We start from the raw sequence: 16,680 nt of genomic DNA on the forward strand, positions 1-16,680 counted from the left end.
GTTATGCAAAATGAGTTCATCGACCTGCCAATCAGCAATTACAATGTGTAAAAATAATTATTTTAATACGAACTTTAAAATGATCATTAACATACATGGCTAATGGCTACCATTCGCTGTTAGCCACCTGTCCCATGCACCATCATTACAATCTGTTCTCCTAGTACCACAAGCTGCAAGATAGGATTGCACCTGGATTGTATGGTGCCTATTAATTATTAACCTTTTTATGTAAATAATTAACATAACTTATCTTCACGCCTTTGGATTACAAAGGGTTAGGCAGAAGAGCACATTTTTAATGTAGCACCCAATTTTTAGTTTCACCAGTTATATGGCTATTAGCCTAAGTAAGTAATAGAACTTGAGTTATTTCCATTATTACAGAAACCATGCTTCATACATGAAAATCTGAAAAAAGTCTATAAAAAAATATCTATCTAGTTATACAAACTGACTTTTATATCTATCTATCTTGAAATTAGCCATAATATTGTAAAAAAATCGATATAAAGAGCTATATTTTGTGAAGAGTAGGTAGATACTTATCTATTTCTTGATCAACCCTCTACCACAGCATTAGCGAGCCCATCCTTAATAGGATTGTATGTCATAAAGTGAACAAATATACCGACCAGATTCTTCGCTTATCTTGCACGGCCCATTATTTGTTCGAGGGGTGAACGTTAGCATTAGGGAACCTACTTTATATGGGAAGTCACCTCCTTGCTGTCCCTGTTCTCCGGGTAAGCAAAACGTAGTTTGATACTTATTAACCATATTTTATTAAATCGTAATTAAGCGAATAATGGGTGCGTTTTTTTATTCAAGTAAATTACGCTGAATAACTATAATTATCAATTATTTAGATTTAAAGTGACCAAATAAAAAAATAAAAAATATTCTTAAAATAATAAAGTTAATAACCTTTTAGTTGTTTTCAATGTAACTACGTCATAGTTATGCTAGTGGTAATTTAAAAAAGTCGTATACCTTTGTACCAACTATTTTTACTCAACAAGTTTTTGAAAATAAACATAACATAACCCAAACCTGTAGCTATTGACTAAATACCATTTAAAAGAACTTCTCTCAAAAGAACCAATAACGCATTATTAATGTGAACAAGTAGATATAGCTATATGACCGGAGACAAATAATAATAAGTCATTATGTTGGAAACATCATAAAAGAAATAAAAGTATATCCTTAGTTCAAGAACCAGTAATAAGAGGTATCAGGTAAGTAAGTACTAGGAAAACATAGGTACAAAACAGCTTCTTTACATTTCATCTAAAGGTATGTGACATTGTAACTATGTAAGACTGCTCACCTACGTTACTTATTTCTAATAGGCAGATGTTCATGAAGTAACCACAAAAGAGAATAAAAAATTAGTATGATTTTAAAAAACTAAATTAATTATTGAATTAATTTCAAAAAAAACGTTTTAAAAATGTCCTAGTATACCAAGTACAACTGCCCGGTTGGCGCGGTACCTAGGCAACCGGCTGCCGCTCAACGTGTAGCGGGTGCGATTTCCGCTAGGAGCAACTCTTTACGTGACCCCCAAATTGTTGTTTTCGGTCTGAGTGTGATATGTACAAACATATAACTTGTATGTTTGTAAACGCACTCACGGACACAGGAGAAAACATAAGAGTGGGGCAACGTTTCTTAAAAAAAATGAACTGCAGAGTACAGATCATACAGTTTTGTTTTCACTAACATAGACAATCGAACTCCCAACGAAGCAATCACGTGTGCCCAACAGCCTTTACAAAACCATGATTATCCATTATCTAGATCCAATTTAAAAAATCGAGACATTAAATATCAATACGTACTCACCTACTCGATAACCAGATATATGTACAGGTACAGTAAAACAAATGCAGCCTACATAAATGTGCAGTAAAAGTATTCGTATCGAATGCAGGCGCAGGACGTTGTCGTTGACACCCGTGCAGCCGTGCAGCCGTGCACCGGCCGCATGTTTGCCCGTCCAAGGATTTCCAGCAGGCCAGTCAACCCAACCCGTTAATTATGTCGCTATTATTATCCCTGTTTGGGTCTCAGTCACTATTAATAAACCGTATTTACTGTTATTTAGGCCCGTTTTATAATTATAAAAGGTTTAATTCAAGTTCAAGCCATTCATGGTGAATCTTTCACATTGTTTCGGTCTAGTTTTTTGTTTAAAGCGGCTAGGACAGGTTGAATTCGATTTAAATAGCAGTGAACTTGTTAAACATTGTCTTGAATTCGCAGGTATAAAGTAAGAATAAAATAAATAATCGGTAAACACAATACAAAAAAAATGTATAGCAAGTTGGGTTTGCCTTTAACTGATGTGTGTGTACTGTGTACAACCACATTACAGGTTGATTTTCTTCATATTGGGACTATACTGTAATTCTATACTTTCTGTCGCCTATTTAATCATAACAACCAAAGCATGGATGGACTAAAATCATTAATATACTCGTGCATAGTAACGCTATGGTGGAAGCAGGGGTGTGACCGGAGTCCTCGACCCCGTTACAACCCTCCGTGACCCCATACAACGACCAGGGCACCATGAAACGAGAGTAATACAATTAAACACCTACAGTACTAAGCGACTACCTGTATCTTCCGATAGTACGCCTACTAAGCGGCCCGTGTCACCTACATCTATTTTGTATATGTTAGGAGGTATAGGGAAACTCAATGAGTTATAGTTAATCATTTTCCAATGAAAAATTATAAAAATATGATTCCAATGTCTAGAGAAATCTTTCCCATTCGTATAACATAGAAGGTAGCACCTAAACAAAATTATATGCTTTATAATGGTTCGTTGTACTGAGAGTCGAGACTACATAATAAAAAAAACATCTGTTTCCGTATTTCACTTACAATAATTCGATCCGTTACGAACCTACCAACTTGCGTACTTTCCCTGTTTAATTCATGTAATAGCAGCCCTCCAACCCTCCCTTATCAAATCAAATACAATTAACAGTATCATAAAATTCCCATTAAGTTATTGATCGATAAAATCCGAATGCCGAAAACAATATTGTCTCCACTTCGTCATAAAGGGATAATACGCATATTAATGGGGGCATTAACCTAAATATATAAACGATAAATACATAAAAAAGGGGGAGGGAATACACAGGCAAAAGTTTATGGAAATGCAGGGACTCATGGTTTATGACTGCAGTATTCCCCATGACTTCACCTTGTGCTCACTGCTGTGTTCATAATCGTTCTCCAACAAATTGGCTAATTTGGCTAACTTAACACTCCTGTTAAGTACCCTGTAATAAAAAATATTGTTTTTGTAGAAGGACTTCAGTTTCTGAGTAGTGTCCAGACAGACAAACTCTTCAAGAAAGGCTCGACATTATTTATATTGAATTATGTATGTTGCCATTTATCCGTAACCGATTCATAAATTCTGGTTTAAAATTAGGAGCAGTGTTAAAAATGTGTAAAGATGTAAAAAGGAGATATTACATTAATTATGTTGTTAATTAAATTATACCTACATGACATACAATGTAAAGGCACAACATTGTATACATGTACCCCATGTAGGTACCAACACAATCCAAAAATACTTAAACCGTAAGATACACATACATAAATTACCAGTTCGACCAGTCTCTCGAATCTCTTAATTTCTTAACTACATACATTATTTACTTTCAACTTAGCAACTGTCGTTTGACCTCCAGAATCTGTAATCATTGTTTCTGCGACAGTAAACAAAAGCCGACTCGAAAGCTACAAAACAAATGATGTGTAATCGACAAATAACTTAAAATACGTACCTACTTCTCAAAAATAACTCAACATACAAGCGAAATGTAGCTACTTATTGAAAAAGTACCGCGAAACTCACTGTTTCTTATATCCCATGGTGGTTCACTTAAACTTCAATCTCTTTCGCCGTCCTAGTCTCCTAGTACCGAGGGTGCACGCCATGGGGGAACATGACCTAGTTTCAGCGAGGGTGCTTCTCAAACGGTGTTTACCATCGATCCATGGGAAAACGGATGGGAAAATTCTATGTAGGTGAAATTGACAAAATTAAATTTATTTCTTAGAAACACATTACACAACATTTGATACGATTATGGAAAGGTGTGGACGTTTGACATTTAAGAAAATGTGAAAGTAAAATATAACTGTAGTTATGAATTTCATCATAAAGAGAATATCATAAGAAATAAGTACACACGCAAAGCTCACGATAAGCTGTCAATAATTGGAGTAGGTAACCTTTCTCTTTTCCATTGTCCTGAGTATTGATATTCTTTAGCTAATTGCAGCAAAGTGCAGCAGGTGGTCGAACAAAAGTTAGTACAACCGCCACATAATAATGCGGCTGGACAACTTGGCATAAACACGTATACGTACGTTCTTGTCAGAGTTATTGCGCGGTGCATAGGTCGTAGACCCTACTGACTCACGTTCGAACAGAGGCTTAATATACTTCTAGAATTATCTTGTAAATAATACGAGCAGCTTGAGGAAGGTGCGAGGCTTGGTTTTCCTGTAGATATTAATCATCCACATTTTTGAAGTAGTTAGTAATTTGCACGAAGGAACTTCTAATAGAAACCGTGTATTATGTACCTATTAAAACATAACGTAACATCCCACCAGGTTATTTCTAACAGGGACCGATAAAAGTATACCTACTAGTAAAGCTCTTGCAGTTCTTGACCCTACTTTAATCAATTATGACATCACCTGTTCTAATAAGAGACAATTTCAGAGTAGGTAACCTGTCTTATCAACCATGTTGTACCTACCTATGTAGTTCTAGTTACTACTTCGGACGTGCTGAAAGTATTTACCGAAAGTAAAGTTAATTAAACAATAATTCATAGACCATTCGTTACACCATAGATGTAGTCAACTACTTGATCCTATAGAATAGATAAATCCAAAGTCCCAGTAGTATGCGCGCTCTACATACAAAACTCACAATGAACTTTTTATAAAACTCAAATAAGACGACATGGTAACAATAGGCGGTGATATCCACGTGGGTCGTGGCAAAGGTACAAACCTTTCAATCTGAGCAGCTGGCGTCATCCTTATTATCCTAGACAGCGCCTTAAGGAATCCTTGTCGTGCCAGTCAACGGCAACAAAGCCTTTATCCACACACATGCGCCGTCAGCTGCCGGGACAGCTTGCGCCATAAAAAATAGGCCAATAACTCCGATGGCGAAAAAAAACTCAAAGAAATGTTAAAGATGGCGGCAGGTGCGGTGTCAGCTGCGCGCACGCACCTTTGTAATAATTGCATTGCGCCCGCGCGTTCGTTTTGTTTACCTCGCCGCGCCACATCAGTTTTGTATCGTTTTGTGTCGGCCGCGTTCGCGTGTGATCCTGGATTTAAATTAAATATAAGGAGCGATAAAATATCGGCGCGTACCTACCTCCGCTGTTAAGTTATGATTGTTATAAGTTATGGTCATGTTTAACGTCTCTGTATATTAGCTGATAGGCGATAGGAGACAGCTGTCGTATGTTATTAAGTGGGTACTTTGAGCAGTTGCTGTAGTACTCTAGTAATGCTTACCTTCTTATAAGCAGCTGCTAATTAGAAAAATAGAAACAAACAACAAAGCAAACAGCTGTATTTGTCTAATACTAAATAAATAATGGACGTCGCGTGTATCGCGGGTTCGATTCGATTAATTGTTGTTCCAGATCTGGGTAGTACGAGAATACTAGATTTGGGGCACGTTTTACTTAAACAACAATTATTACGACTTGAATCGTCAGAAAAATAAATGTAGGATGCAGAACGTAGCGTGTTCAGCTATCTTTGAACCCTTCATTCAAGTCACACATGAATAGAATAGTACCGTTACTGTTCAGACACAAATATCATCCCTTCCCTAATTACATTAAGGTATACCTTCTGCTGTCTATCAACTAAATTAAATGAGCCATAGTAACAGTTGTTACTTTGTTACGCAACGGTACCGTCACGCCAGTAACCACTAAAGACTGAACAGGGGTGCTCTTACTTGCACCAAATATATGCATTAATCATTCGTTTGTGTTTTTAATATTATTAAGTTTCATATAAACAGAACTACCCAATGAGGTTGATGTATAATATCATTGGAACTACCCGGGTATGTTTCAGATGTGCCACTAGGAAAGCAGAACCAAATAAGTAATCGATTATAAAAATTATAATTCATTACCTAATCGATTCAGTTACCTATATCCGCACTATAAAGTGAGATATTAACTTTGGTATAATCGCTACACTGTACTGTATTTACTTTTACGCATTAACACAACTCAAAGAAAACCGGGAGAAGTTCAAGATTGACACTACTACCTTGTTTAAGTCAGATGTCTCTATCTATACACCCCGGAGCTGCGGACTGCCTAGCGGGTTACCGGGGCTACTGCTCAAAAATCAGGAGTAGGTACAAACGGGTTGGTTTTTAGTCAGTAACGAGTCTGACACTCCTTCCCGCCTCACCCAAAGCAGGAGAAGTCATTGGATGATTTTCCCCCTCAAATCAAAATCCATACATATACTACTTTGCCCTCTTTGAGCAAGCACCTTCAAGCTTGTTGTTGCATAAATATATGGCAGCAGACTGCAATAAAGATGTTTACACTAATAAATAGCATTATTACACTCCCTGCAGAGATGAGAATGCCAACCTTTTGTAAGTGTGCCCTACCTACCTACATCTACTTAGTAGCAACTCTGAAGCAAGAAGTATCGCATATCATTTTTAAAAGTGAGTGCACTTAAAAATTGCTCGTGGTTTTATTAATAACTAGCTTTTGCCCGCGACTTCGTTCGCGTGGAATAGTGGCTTCCGGCAAATTTTTGGTTTTAACCACATAGTTCCCGATCTCGCGGGATCTCTTCAAAAATGAGATGTGGAAGATATTCCAGGGAACTCTTCAAAAATCAACATAATGAGCTCTGCGTTTGAATTTAATAGATGTATACTCACTTAGGGCATTGAAAAAATAGTTTAAAAACGGACTTAAACTAACTTAAAACTAAAGAAAGCTACGAATTACGAATTTATAACAATTAAAAAAGAAACTATATTACAACCTATCCTCTATGCTATAATAACCAAGCTTAAACTAAATAATTTAAAAGAAACGACTTAAATCTAATCTAATTAATTTATAAATTAGACTTACAATTTTATTAAAAAACTAACTACAGTAACTACTAATAATCGATATCAAACTAAACCTACGTTAAATAGTTTAACCAAAAAACCAGGAAAACCCAACAAATAAACTTATTAATTGACAATTGACAAATACAACGAAACCAATTTAGAATATACGAAACAGCAGGACCACTACAGACAAATAATCATACGACTGATAATACACTTTTTCTACGATAGTACCGAAGCGCTCGGCCGATACCCAACCAAATGAATGTAACGAAACCATAGCGCGATCTATTTCGATCCCAACGCCATCTATCGAGGATAAAGACAACTTGGATTATTTATTTATACTCCGTTCGGGCATTTTCTTTGTACTAAAAGTTTAATTATATTGATATTATTTTTTTCATACCTTTTTACTATTTATTTACTTTTTTCGATGAATTAAAACAATAACATGAACCGAAGTCGTGTAACGATCGACATAGAATTATCTATACTCCGTTAGAGCATTTTCTTTGTACTAAATGTTTTATTATATTGATATTTTTTTTTCATACCTTTTTACTATTTATTTACTTTTTTCGATGAATTAAAACAATAACATGAACCGAAGTCGTGTAACGATCGACATAGAATTATTTATAAATAATTTATTTCTTATTTTTATTTTTTGATTTTTGAAATAAAAATATATCTATGTCCTTTCTAAGGTTCTAAACTATATCTGTACCAAATTTCAACCAAATCCGTCAAATAGTTGCGGAGATTAATGGTATAAGCATAGAATGTTCGACGTGATTCTTTAATTTGACATAACTTTTTTATTTATGAACCGATTGACATGAAACAAACACTAAATGTAAATTTAAGCATCCCACAATATATTCGTGAAAACCGCATCCAACTCGGATCAGCCGTTTCTGAGATTAGCGCGCACAGACGAACAGACAAACAGACAAACAGACAAACAGACAAACAGACAAAAAAAAAGTTAATTACATTTTTGGGTTCGACATCGACATAACAATAACCCCTGCTATTTTTTTTATTTTTATTTTCAATGTACAGACAGCACTTTTCTACGATTTTATTATATGTATAGATGTATAGATTACGTTGAAAAGTGCACTGAGCACTAAACGCCATGATGGTTTATTTATCCTATTAAACGTACCTACAAGAAGTTTCTTTGTTATACAGGATTGGTCAACATAGTTTAGTTGTACCAACACTTTATTACCCCACCAATATTTTAATCAAATTATGATAAAACGCTATAATTTACTTTAGACATAAATCTACGTGCTACTTCTTAATAACCTTCACCTGTTTGTTATAAAAAAAAGACTTAAGACACTAAATAGTTCGTCAAATTATTCAAATTGATGCACATAAGTAGGACCTTTCTTACGTTTTTTTATTTCCCGTTTTCTAAAGGGTCAACTTGCACCCAATATAAATAAATCATCGGGGTTGTAGTGACCGCCCGAGCGGCGCCCGCGCACGTGTCGTCGCATCTGCTCTCCTGGTACATCTTTATAATTAACCTACCTGTGGTACCTTAACCCCTGCCGTCACACATAAAAGCGATTTAATTTAATAGAATACACGTTCCGTTGATATTTGTTAACAAAAAAATAATAATGAAGTACATCCTTAAATTGTTTCTACTTATTTTTGTTTATGAAGTGCAATGAACTGCGAACATTTTGTAACAGGTCAAAAACTTCTTCGGGAACACCTGGCGCGAACAATGTTGAAGAGTGCAGGAATAAAATAACAACACACCACTCAATATACTTGCATTTATTTTCAAACTTTACATTAAAATTTTATGTTATTTAAACATTTACATTCCCTTAGTAATTTTAACGTTTTTACATGACTGCCTTTATACATTATGTAACAAGTCGCCCATTCGATATGGAACTTTGTGCGACACTGTCTTGATTATTATCACTACAATAAATAGGTTCTTATAATTTTTCTGCTTTCGAATTCATTTAATCTATAAATTTATTTATAAGTGAGAATTTATTATGCCAAAATGTATTATTTCTAAACTATGATTAATATAATAAATATTTCTTATAATAATCTTCTCAACAGATGCAGTCTTCTAAATGGTCACAAGACCAATGAGTGACTTGCCAGGAACCATTGCTATACTGTATGGTAAATACATGCTACTTTTACTCTGTTTCAATTAATTTAAACCATTTAAGGCAATCAATAGTAGCACGGGTGTATTTCATATTTATTAGTTACCACCTCTATTTTATTATCAGATAAAAATGTGTAAAAACTATTTATTTTATATTATATACTACATTTTAGAATACGAGACGCTGTATTAAACATAACACTGTATTGGACATTTCGATACAATATTTTATTAGAGTCGATAGTTTTCGAAATACATTAACGCTGGTATCAGTACGAGCGATCAACAATCCTAATGTGTTTCCCTCCGCACCTGTCTGTGTCTCGGTGACACCACCCTACAGACCGCGGCGCCGGCCGACCACTACAGCACAAAGTTCCATGTCAAATGAATTGCTTCCAACCGTAATTTACGTTAAACTGGCGTGTTCCAACCTACCTACTAATAAATATGAGCCAGGTGAAAATACTTTATAGAAGTGCTGACATTTTTAACGATACTTCACCAAATAAGATGTTTAGATGTCACAAAGGTCCGATCTCCCCTAACCCTTTGAATATTTAGGCCTATACTACGAATATGTGATGATTATACAAAAATACAATTTCAAATTTTATTTACCTTAAGTAGTTTATCACTTAAGAGATCAGTCTTAAGATCCGGTTGTCCCTGGATCTAAAATTTGAAATGCATATTTTGAGACACATGAATCACCAAGATCCTATAAGCGTGTTAATAAAATGATTTCTACCTTATTCTTAGGAGTAATATTTAGGCGAGTAATAACTAAATACATAATGTTATATAGAGCTATCGTCTCGTACCTAGAGGCAATAGAAGCGCCAGTAGCAGTAAGGTCGGGTGGGCTTGGTGACACATCTGTCCAATCAACACTAGTAAGTAACCTATGTATGTTGTATAGGAACATTGGATTTTTGATAACAGCTATTACAGAAATGTTGTTTGAGAGCTGTTGTTACTTACATCCGTAATGTAGTGCGAGGCCACGGCCGCGGGGTGGCGGTGGAGCCCGTGGCCTGCAGTGTACCAACACGCTCAATAATCTCCACTGAAGCCACACTTCACTGGGGATAGTCCACTACATTATGTTTAGAATATAATTATTCTTCGTTAGACCTTCTCACTTTGCTACCATTGTGGAATTTTAAAATGATTGATCACTTCCAGGAATGTTCCTGCCACATGTGTATTACAAAAATAAGAAGATAGACACATCTAAATATTCTAAGATCACATTCACACTCCACATATTCGCCTTATCGTAATACATATAAGAAAAATTGAAAATTGAAAGAACACTATATTGATATAGTGAGTGTAATATGAATTGTTACATCAAACCAACTTGTATCGCTATACACTTGAGCAAACCACAACCAGAACACACAGTCACAAATGAAATATTACAATAGTAAAATAATTTAATGTTCTCATACACTCACAGCCCCGATATATCTTATATTAGTAGTCTAGGACCCGGGGCCACATACAACGCAAGCACCCGTCACACACCGCGTGCCTACCACGGTAGTCTCGGCGCGGTGTTACTGCAATACCAACCAACCAATATATTACTTGCCCTACATCTAACATTGCATATACACTCACTAAATAACATCTAGTGAGTAATTTATCTTCTCCAAAATAAAGGATACTACTACAAAAAAGACTTTTTTTCAAAAAGCAAAAACTAATAAGTATTATTCTTTTAAACTTTCTCTATATACAAAAAATATTATTATGTGCTTAATCAATTCAAAGATTCTTGCATTGTCAACATTTAGGGAATATTCCTTTTACATATACAATACTTGGACAACTAGATGATTAAAGTAATATGTAATATAGTAAAAGGTTCCCCTTATTTCAATAAAACCCAATTTAAAATCACTTCATTTGGCGAAATATATATTCAGCTATTTATCTGAGTATTAATATACTACAGCTTATAGCAAGGTTCTTAAACTTACATGCATATTTACAAAATTTACAAAAGAATAAAATGAATGCAATAAAGAAAATTGCGGGTGACAAACATTAACTGTTACTCATGAATTTTTGTACACAGTTGGGGATAAACTTCAAACAATAAATATCTGAGTTACAATATTTTTACAGTGTACGTACACGCTGCTGTCTCTATCATAGGACATAGTGCTTGGCCTTACAAAGCAGGTGACATTTGACAATATTACCACTGTGTCGTTTTGTATGGAACTTTTACACTACAATGCAAATACAAATTAAAGGCACACAACTCCGACTGATCCTTTATATGATGATCTAATCTAGAAGTAAGAACTTGAAGTAATGGTATAACTATATATTTTATACATGATCTCGTACAATGGTCGTATTCATGTGACATTATGAAAAAATATTGTCAATTTGACATAAATAAAAAAATAAACGATTCAACTTACTATCCAACAATGTCGTATCACGGTCACATCACAACATAACACTTCACCAACACAACCATTGCCGAGGCGAACGTCACTGTCAAGCGCTAAAGTACCAGGCGAGTAGATCGGGCGTGGAGCCCTAGTCGAAGTCAATGTCCATGTTGTACTGGCGCTCCCGCTCCGTGGAGTTGAGCGAGGAGGACGAGTTGGAGCTGGTGGAGTTGGTGTTGGAGCGCGACGGCGGGGGCCACACCGCGCCCGTCGTCATCGAGGACGACGTCGACATGCTGCCCGACGAACTGCTGGAGTCGCCCAGCGCCGCCCAGCCCGCGCCGCCCGCCCCCGCGCGCCGCGGTAGTCGTCGCACTAGCAACTGTGTTAGAGACGCTGCAAGCACACATCAAATTACATCATCTAACTATAGTACAACGGTACTTGCTTAAAAATACAAACAGTAGAGGTAGACTTACGGTACTGATTGGCGGCGGTGTCGGCCGGGGTGGCGGGCGCGGGTGCTACGGGCGGAGCCCCGGGTGCAGCGGGCGCTATAGGCGGCGCGGCGTCTGGCGGCGCGTCAGGCTCCTCAGCCAGTAGCGAGCGTCGGCAGATGGGACACGTCGCGTGCAGCTGTAGCCACGGCGCGATACAGTTGGCGTGGAAGATGTGGTCGCACTCTAACCGAGATACTGTCTCACCTGCAATTGGAAACGGTCGGTAAACATTATAAATTGTTTCGGACCTTACCTTCTAAGTCTTAACCCCAAAGTGTATGGTAAAAGAAGTAATATCTCAAATATATCGTTTCAAATGTTTGGACGTCGCAATAATACACTTGCGATACAACATCGTACGTTAACTGTACCAATAGCGATAAGCTTACGACAAGGCATCGCACACTTCATCACTGTACACTTACGATAACAACAGAAACGACACGACATCGTGTGTAAAGAACCTAAACCTATAAATGACAATTAATTATTAATTAGTGTACAATAAAACTGACCAGACTGAAAATTCTCCCAGCAGACAGAACACGAGGTGTTGGCGGCGACTTGTTCCTCGGTGACTACGACGGACGGTAGCGCCGCTATCTGCTCCCGCGGTAAAGGTGGCGGGCCCGCGTTTTCTAGCTGACCTAGCAATTGTGTCACTACTGCGTCCAGACCTGGAAACACACGTATTTATATTAAAATCAACTTCTCAATATACATTATTCAGTAGGTAAAAAAATGGTAAACATGCCGTAAGAAGTTTCAATAAAGAAATGTTCAGTTACCTTCACCGCCAAACACGTAGTCCCCGGGCGCTCCGACGAGCACGAAGGGCGCTCCCGCCGTCACGGCCCCGGTAGCCGGCCGAGCGCCACCTATCATCCACACCAACTGTTCCATAAGTGTCTCCCTTCGCCCTGCACCTCTACTGTAACATAAATGTATTACATATAGATCACCGTACTAGACTGTAGTCAAACGTGTGAGATCTGTAATAGAAAGCAGTCAGCTATTCGTGTTGTATAATGTTACCTCATCCATCAGGGAATATGGCGTACACAATAACTAATAGACTTTCCCGAGGTATGTCCCACACCCCGAGAGTTATTCACGAAGACGGTGGCCCTCGGATTGCTTCCTCTTTCCACATTCCACCCCAGCAATAGTTCGGCGAACGAACTACAATAAATAACCAATTCATTGTATTTCGTCTTCGGTAACTGGGCTAACGATTTTAACCCCTAAAATATGACCCTGAGTCGGAATCATCGTGCGTACGCACTGCCCAAGGTCAATTTATACGGTTTATTTCCCGCCGTGGAGTTGTAATTACAGTTTGACCTTGAATTGGAAGTATCTTCGGACATCGAAAGGAACGTTTATAGTTCATATGTTATTTGGATAAATTGTTTAATTTTGTTTTATTACTCACCGTAACCGACCGCCGGACATTAGGAATGCGAGATCGTTCAACATTGGAGGGGTGCCCTGAAATAGAGAATAACTTAATATCAAGATAAATAATATACCTAATCAGTGTTACTAAATTAGTGTGCATGGAGGTAGGTTTTATGTCCAACTCATTCATTTTAGCTTCATTTCATCCTACGGATTGCTTATTGTAAAATAAATGCATTACTGGAATGTTAGTTGAATGATTGAAAGGGAATGGATCACAAGTATAACTGAAAAAAGTGACCCAGTGATCAGACTATGTAGGTACCTATGAATAAATTTCAAATAATCAGTTCTTTACAATAAGAACAAAATAACAACTGACATACAGTTGAAATGCAATAAGTAAATATCTGGATGATGCCTCAAAGAGTTTATAAAGCTAAAAATGGTTCTGAAATCTCATGAGTCATCCAATTACGGCTATTAGTTAAATGATATTATTTCGACATATAGGGCAAAATCATACGGATAGCGTGCCACGGTCGACTTAACAATGACAATGACGTCATGAAGGACATCGCAATACATGCATATGGTCACTACTTTACATACACTACATAACAAGGAACATTGGTATCCATAATTTGAAATTATTGTGCAATCAATGTTATACAAAGCCTTACTAGAATACTAAGAAAAGTATTCATCATTAGATGTTATTTTTTCTTATCACTACTCGTGAGTACAAAAAAAAAACATAAACAAACATCCAGAATCTAGAACATTCAAGACTGTTTCTTATCAGATTTGTAGAAGGTAATAAGACTGATAGACGTTCTCAGTGTAATGAATGCGGATAATCGATCTAATCTATTTATATATCGAGCGCCCACGTGAAGTGCGATGTGGTACGGCGATCCGACAGTGGGAATATCAAAACATTTGTTATCATGACACATCGCCACGTCACGTGGTGGCAGAAATGTCGCCTCACGCGACCACACGCGATAACAACCACGTCAAATTAGAGCAGCCACATCCCGCGGGAGTCCTGACATACTTATTAGCGAGGCCGCGAACTTTTGCGACGTATAAAGTAAAATAATGAAAGTAATTTCATAAACATGTCTGAACATGGCTCCCTTATCTTTGCCAGTAATGAGTATGACTGTTGTAATGTTTATTATTGTAATATACCTAACTAAGCTATCAGAAAACGTGATGTGGAAACAAAACTTGAAAAATAATGTTTACCAACATTTTAAAAAATATTGTTAGTTTTAAATTGTAGACTTAACAACTGGTATGAAATATAAACTATTAGATTCTTTGAATGACTACAAAACTTACAATAATTTTAGCATTGGTCATTATGACAGAACAATTTATTTGATCTGATGTTTATCAGACAAAAATTATTTAATCAATACCGTTGCTAAAGAACAATAAATGCAAAATGGTGCACAGATTATATCAAAGTTACTATATCCGTAAAGTCTATCAGAATCTCTTTTTCCCCTTGAATAGCTCAGTAACTACTGGGAGTATCATTGTTTAGTTTATTCATGGTTCATTGGAAATTCAGTATTATGACAACCTCGATTACAGATAAGTAATTCTAATTCATGTTTATACATGCAAAAAATCAAGGGCTTATATTGCAACACAAAACCCAAGATTACAATACAATTATATGCTATCTATATTACATGCCCTACTTTAATGAAAACTTATAATCATAAGGATTTAGTTTGTATAATCTCTTTAGGAATGTGTAACAATATAGTAAAGATGTCTGCACACAAAACTACTTAATCACTTTGCAATAGGGTTGAAAATCAAGTAACAAATTCTAATTGGAGTAGCTTCATGTGCGAGTATCTCTACATCTCTGTAGAATAGTTAAGCAAGTATGAGATAAACTAGTACTTGTGACAAGTGGTGTATCTCATCCGAGTCGTCCAGGTTGCTCATGTCATCGATATTGCTGATATCGTCAATATTGCTCATGTCCGCATCACTGAAGTCATCTCCTGATAGTGCCAGGCCCTCTGTCTCATTCTCAAGCTGTTCAATGAAACCACTAGCGCAGTATGGGCATGTGTAATCCTGGAATTAGAGGAAAATTCTTGTTTACTTTTGATAATGTTTGTGTTTGGCGGGTAATGTGGAATAATAGTAATAGGGGCAGCCCCATGTATTAGACATTTGTTGGATACTTCTATAATAGGTAACACTAGGTCCTTCTGCTGTTTATATTGGAAAACAAGTACTCAATATTCCAGACAGTGACAAATTACTAATACATAATGATTACTCAAGGTCTCCTGATAAGAACATGTCCTTGGTGATTCTGTTTGGTCTGATTGAATATTCTTATTGACATCAATGACATTTGTGGATCTATTGTGAGAAGTAAGGATGCAGATTACACAGTACATAGAAATATGCACAAGCTCACAATACAAAAACCTACATAACACAAATGATGTAATTGCGTAAAATTGACTATTTCCGTCAATCCTGACCCCAGAACAATTTTCTAAAGAAATGTCACGCAGTATTGTGAACCGACCGGCTGCACCAATAAGAATCCTATTGGAAATTAGCCACGGAAATCTCGCCTCCCAACATACACTTGCGTGAAATAGACTTGAGATTGCATTAGGATAAAGTAATAATTGTCTTTACAGAGTAATAAATTAAAGGGAGGCCTGACCTAAGAGAAATATAACCAAAATTATTGATTTTTACCTGCAAAACATCTTCGAATTCAATGTTACACCTGTGGCAGAAAAACCGAGCGGTGGGTCTCCGCTCTACCAAAGCGTCAGCCATTTTCAAAATATTATAGTCACAGTTTCACCAACAGATATTTAAAGTTTTAAATATGTGCTTGAGGATTGTGCTTTCAAACTCTCAACAAAAATTTAACAATCGCCATTTTTTTATAAGACATGCACAATCTATGGTCAGGTTATTTTTCAGTGAAAAACACAGATGATGCAATGA

The 16,680-nt window shown here is 36.6% G+C and overlaps 1 protein-coding gene across 2 annotated transcripts; it reads right to left on the reverse strand.

Moving 5' to 3' along the window:
* Positions 1-8,977: 8,977 nt before the first annotated feature.
* Positions 8,978-16,660, reverse strand: LOC118273963 (E3 ubiquitin-protein ligase RNF115). 2 transcript variants are annotated; one of them, XM_035591252.2, is made up of 7 exons: positions 16,423-16,660; positions 15,598-15,777; positions 13,703-13,758; positions 13,056-13,195; positions 12,783-12,944; positions 12,247-12,471; positions 8,978-12,163 (listed from the first exon to the last, which is right to left on the reverse strand). In XM_035591252.2, the coding sequence occupies exons 1-7, from the start codon at positions 16,504-16,506 to the stop codon at positions 11,916-11,918; spliced, it is 1,095 nt and encodes a 364-aa protein (XP_035447145.1). In that variant the 5' UTR covers positions 16,507-16,660; the 3' UTR covers positions 8,978-11,915. The 2 variants fall into 2 exon arrangements, with proteins under 2 accessions (XP_035447145.1, XP_035447144.1); XM_035591251.2 differs by having other exon boundaries at positions 13,056-13,198.
* Between the last annotated feature and the right edge of the window lie 20 nt (positions 16,661-16,680).

The sequence above is a fragment of the Spodoptera frugiperda genome, chromosome 3 (genome assembly GCF_023101765.2).
Source record: "Spodoptera frugiperda isolate SF20-4 chromosome 3, AGI-APGP_CSIRO_Sfru_2.0, whole genome shotgun sequence".
Classification (NCBI taxonomy): Eukaryota; Metazoa; Arthropoda; class Insecta; order Lepidoptera; family Noctuidae; genus Spodoptera; species Spodoptera frugiperda.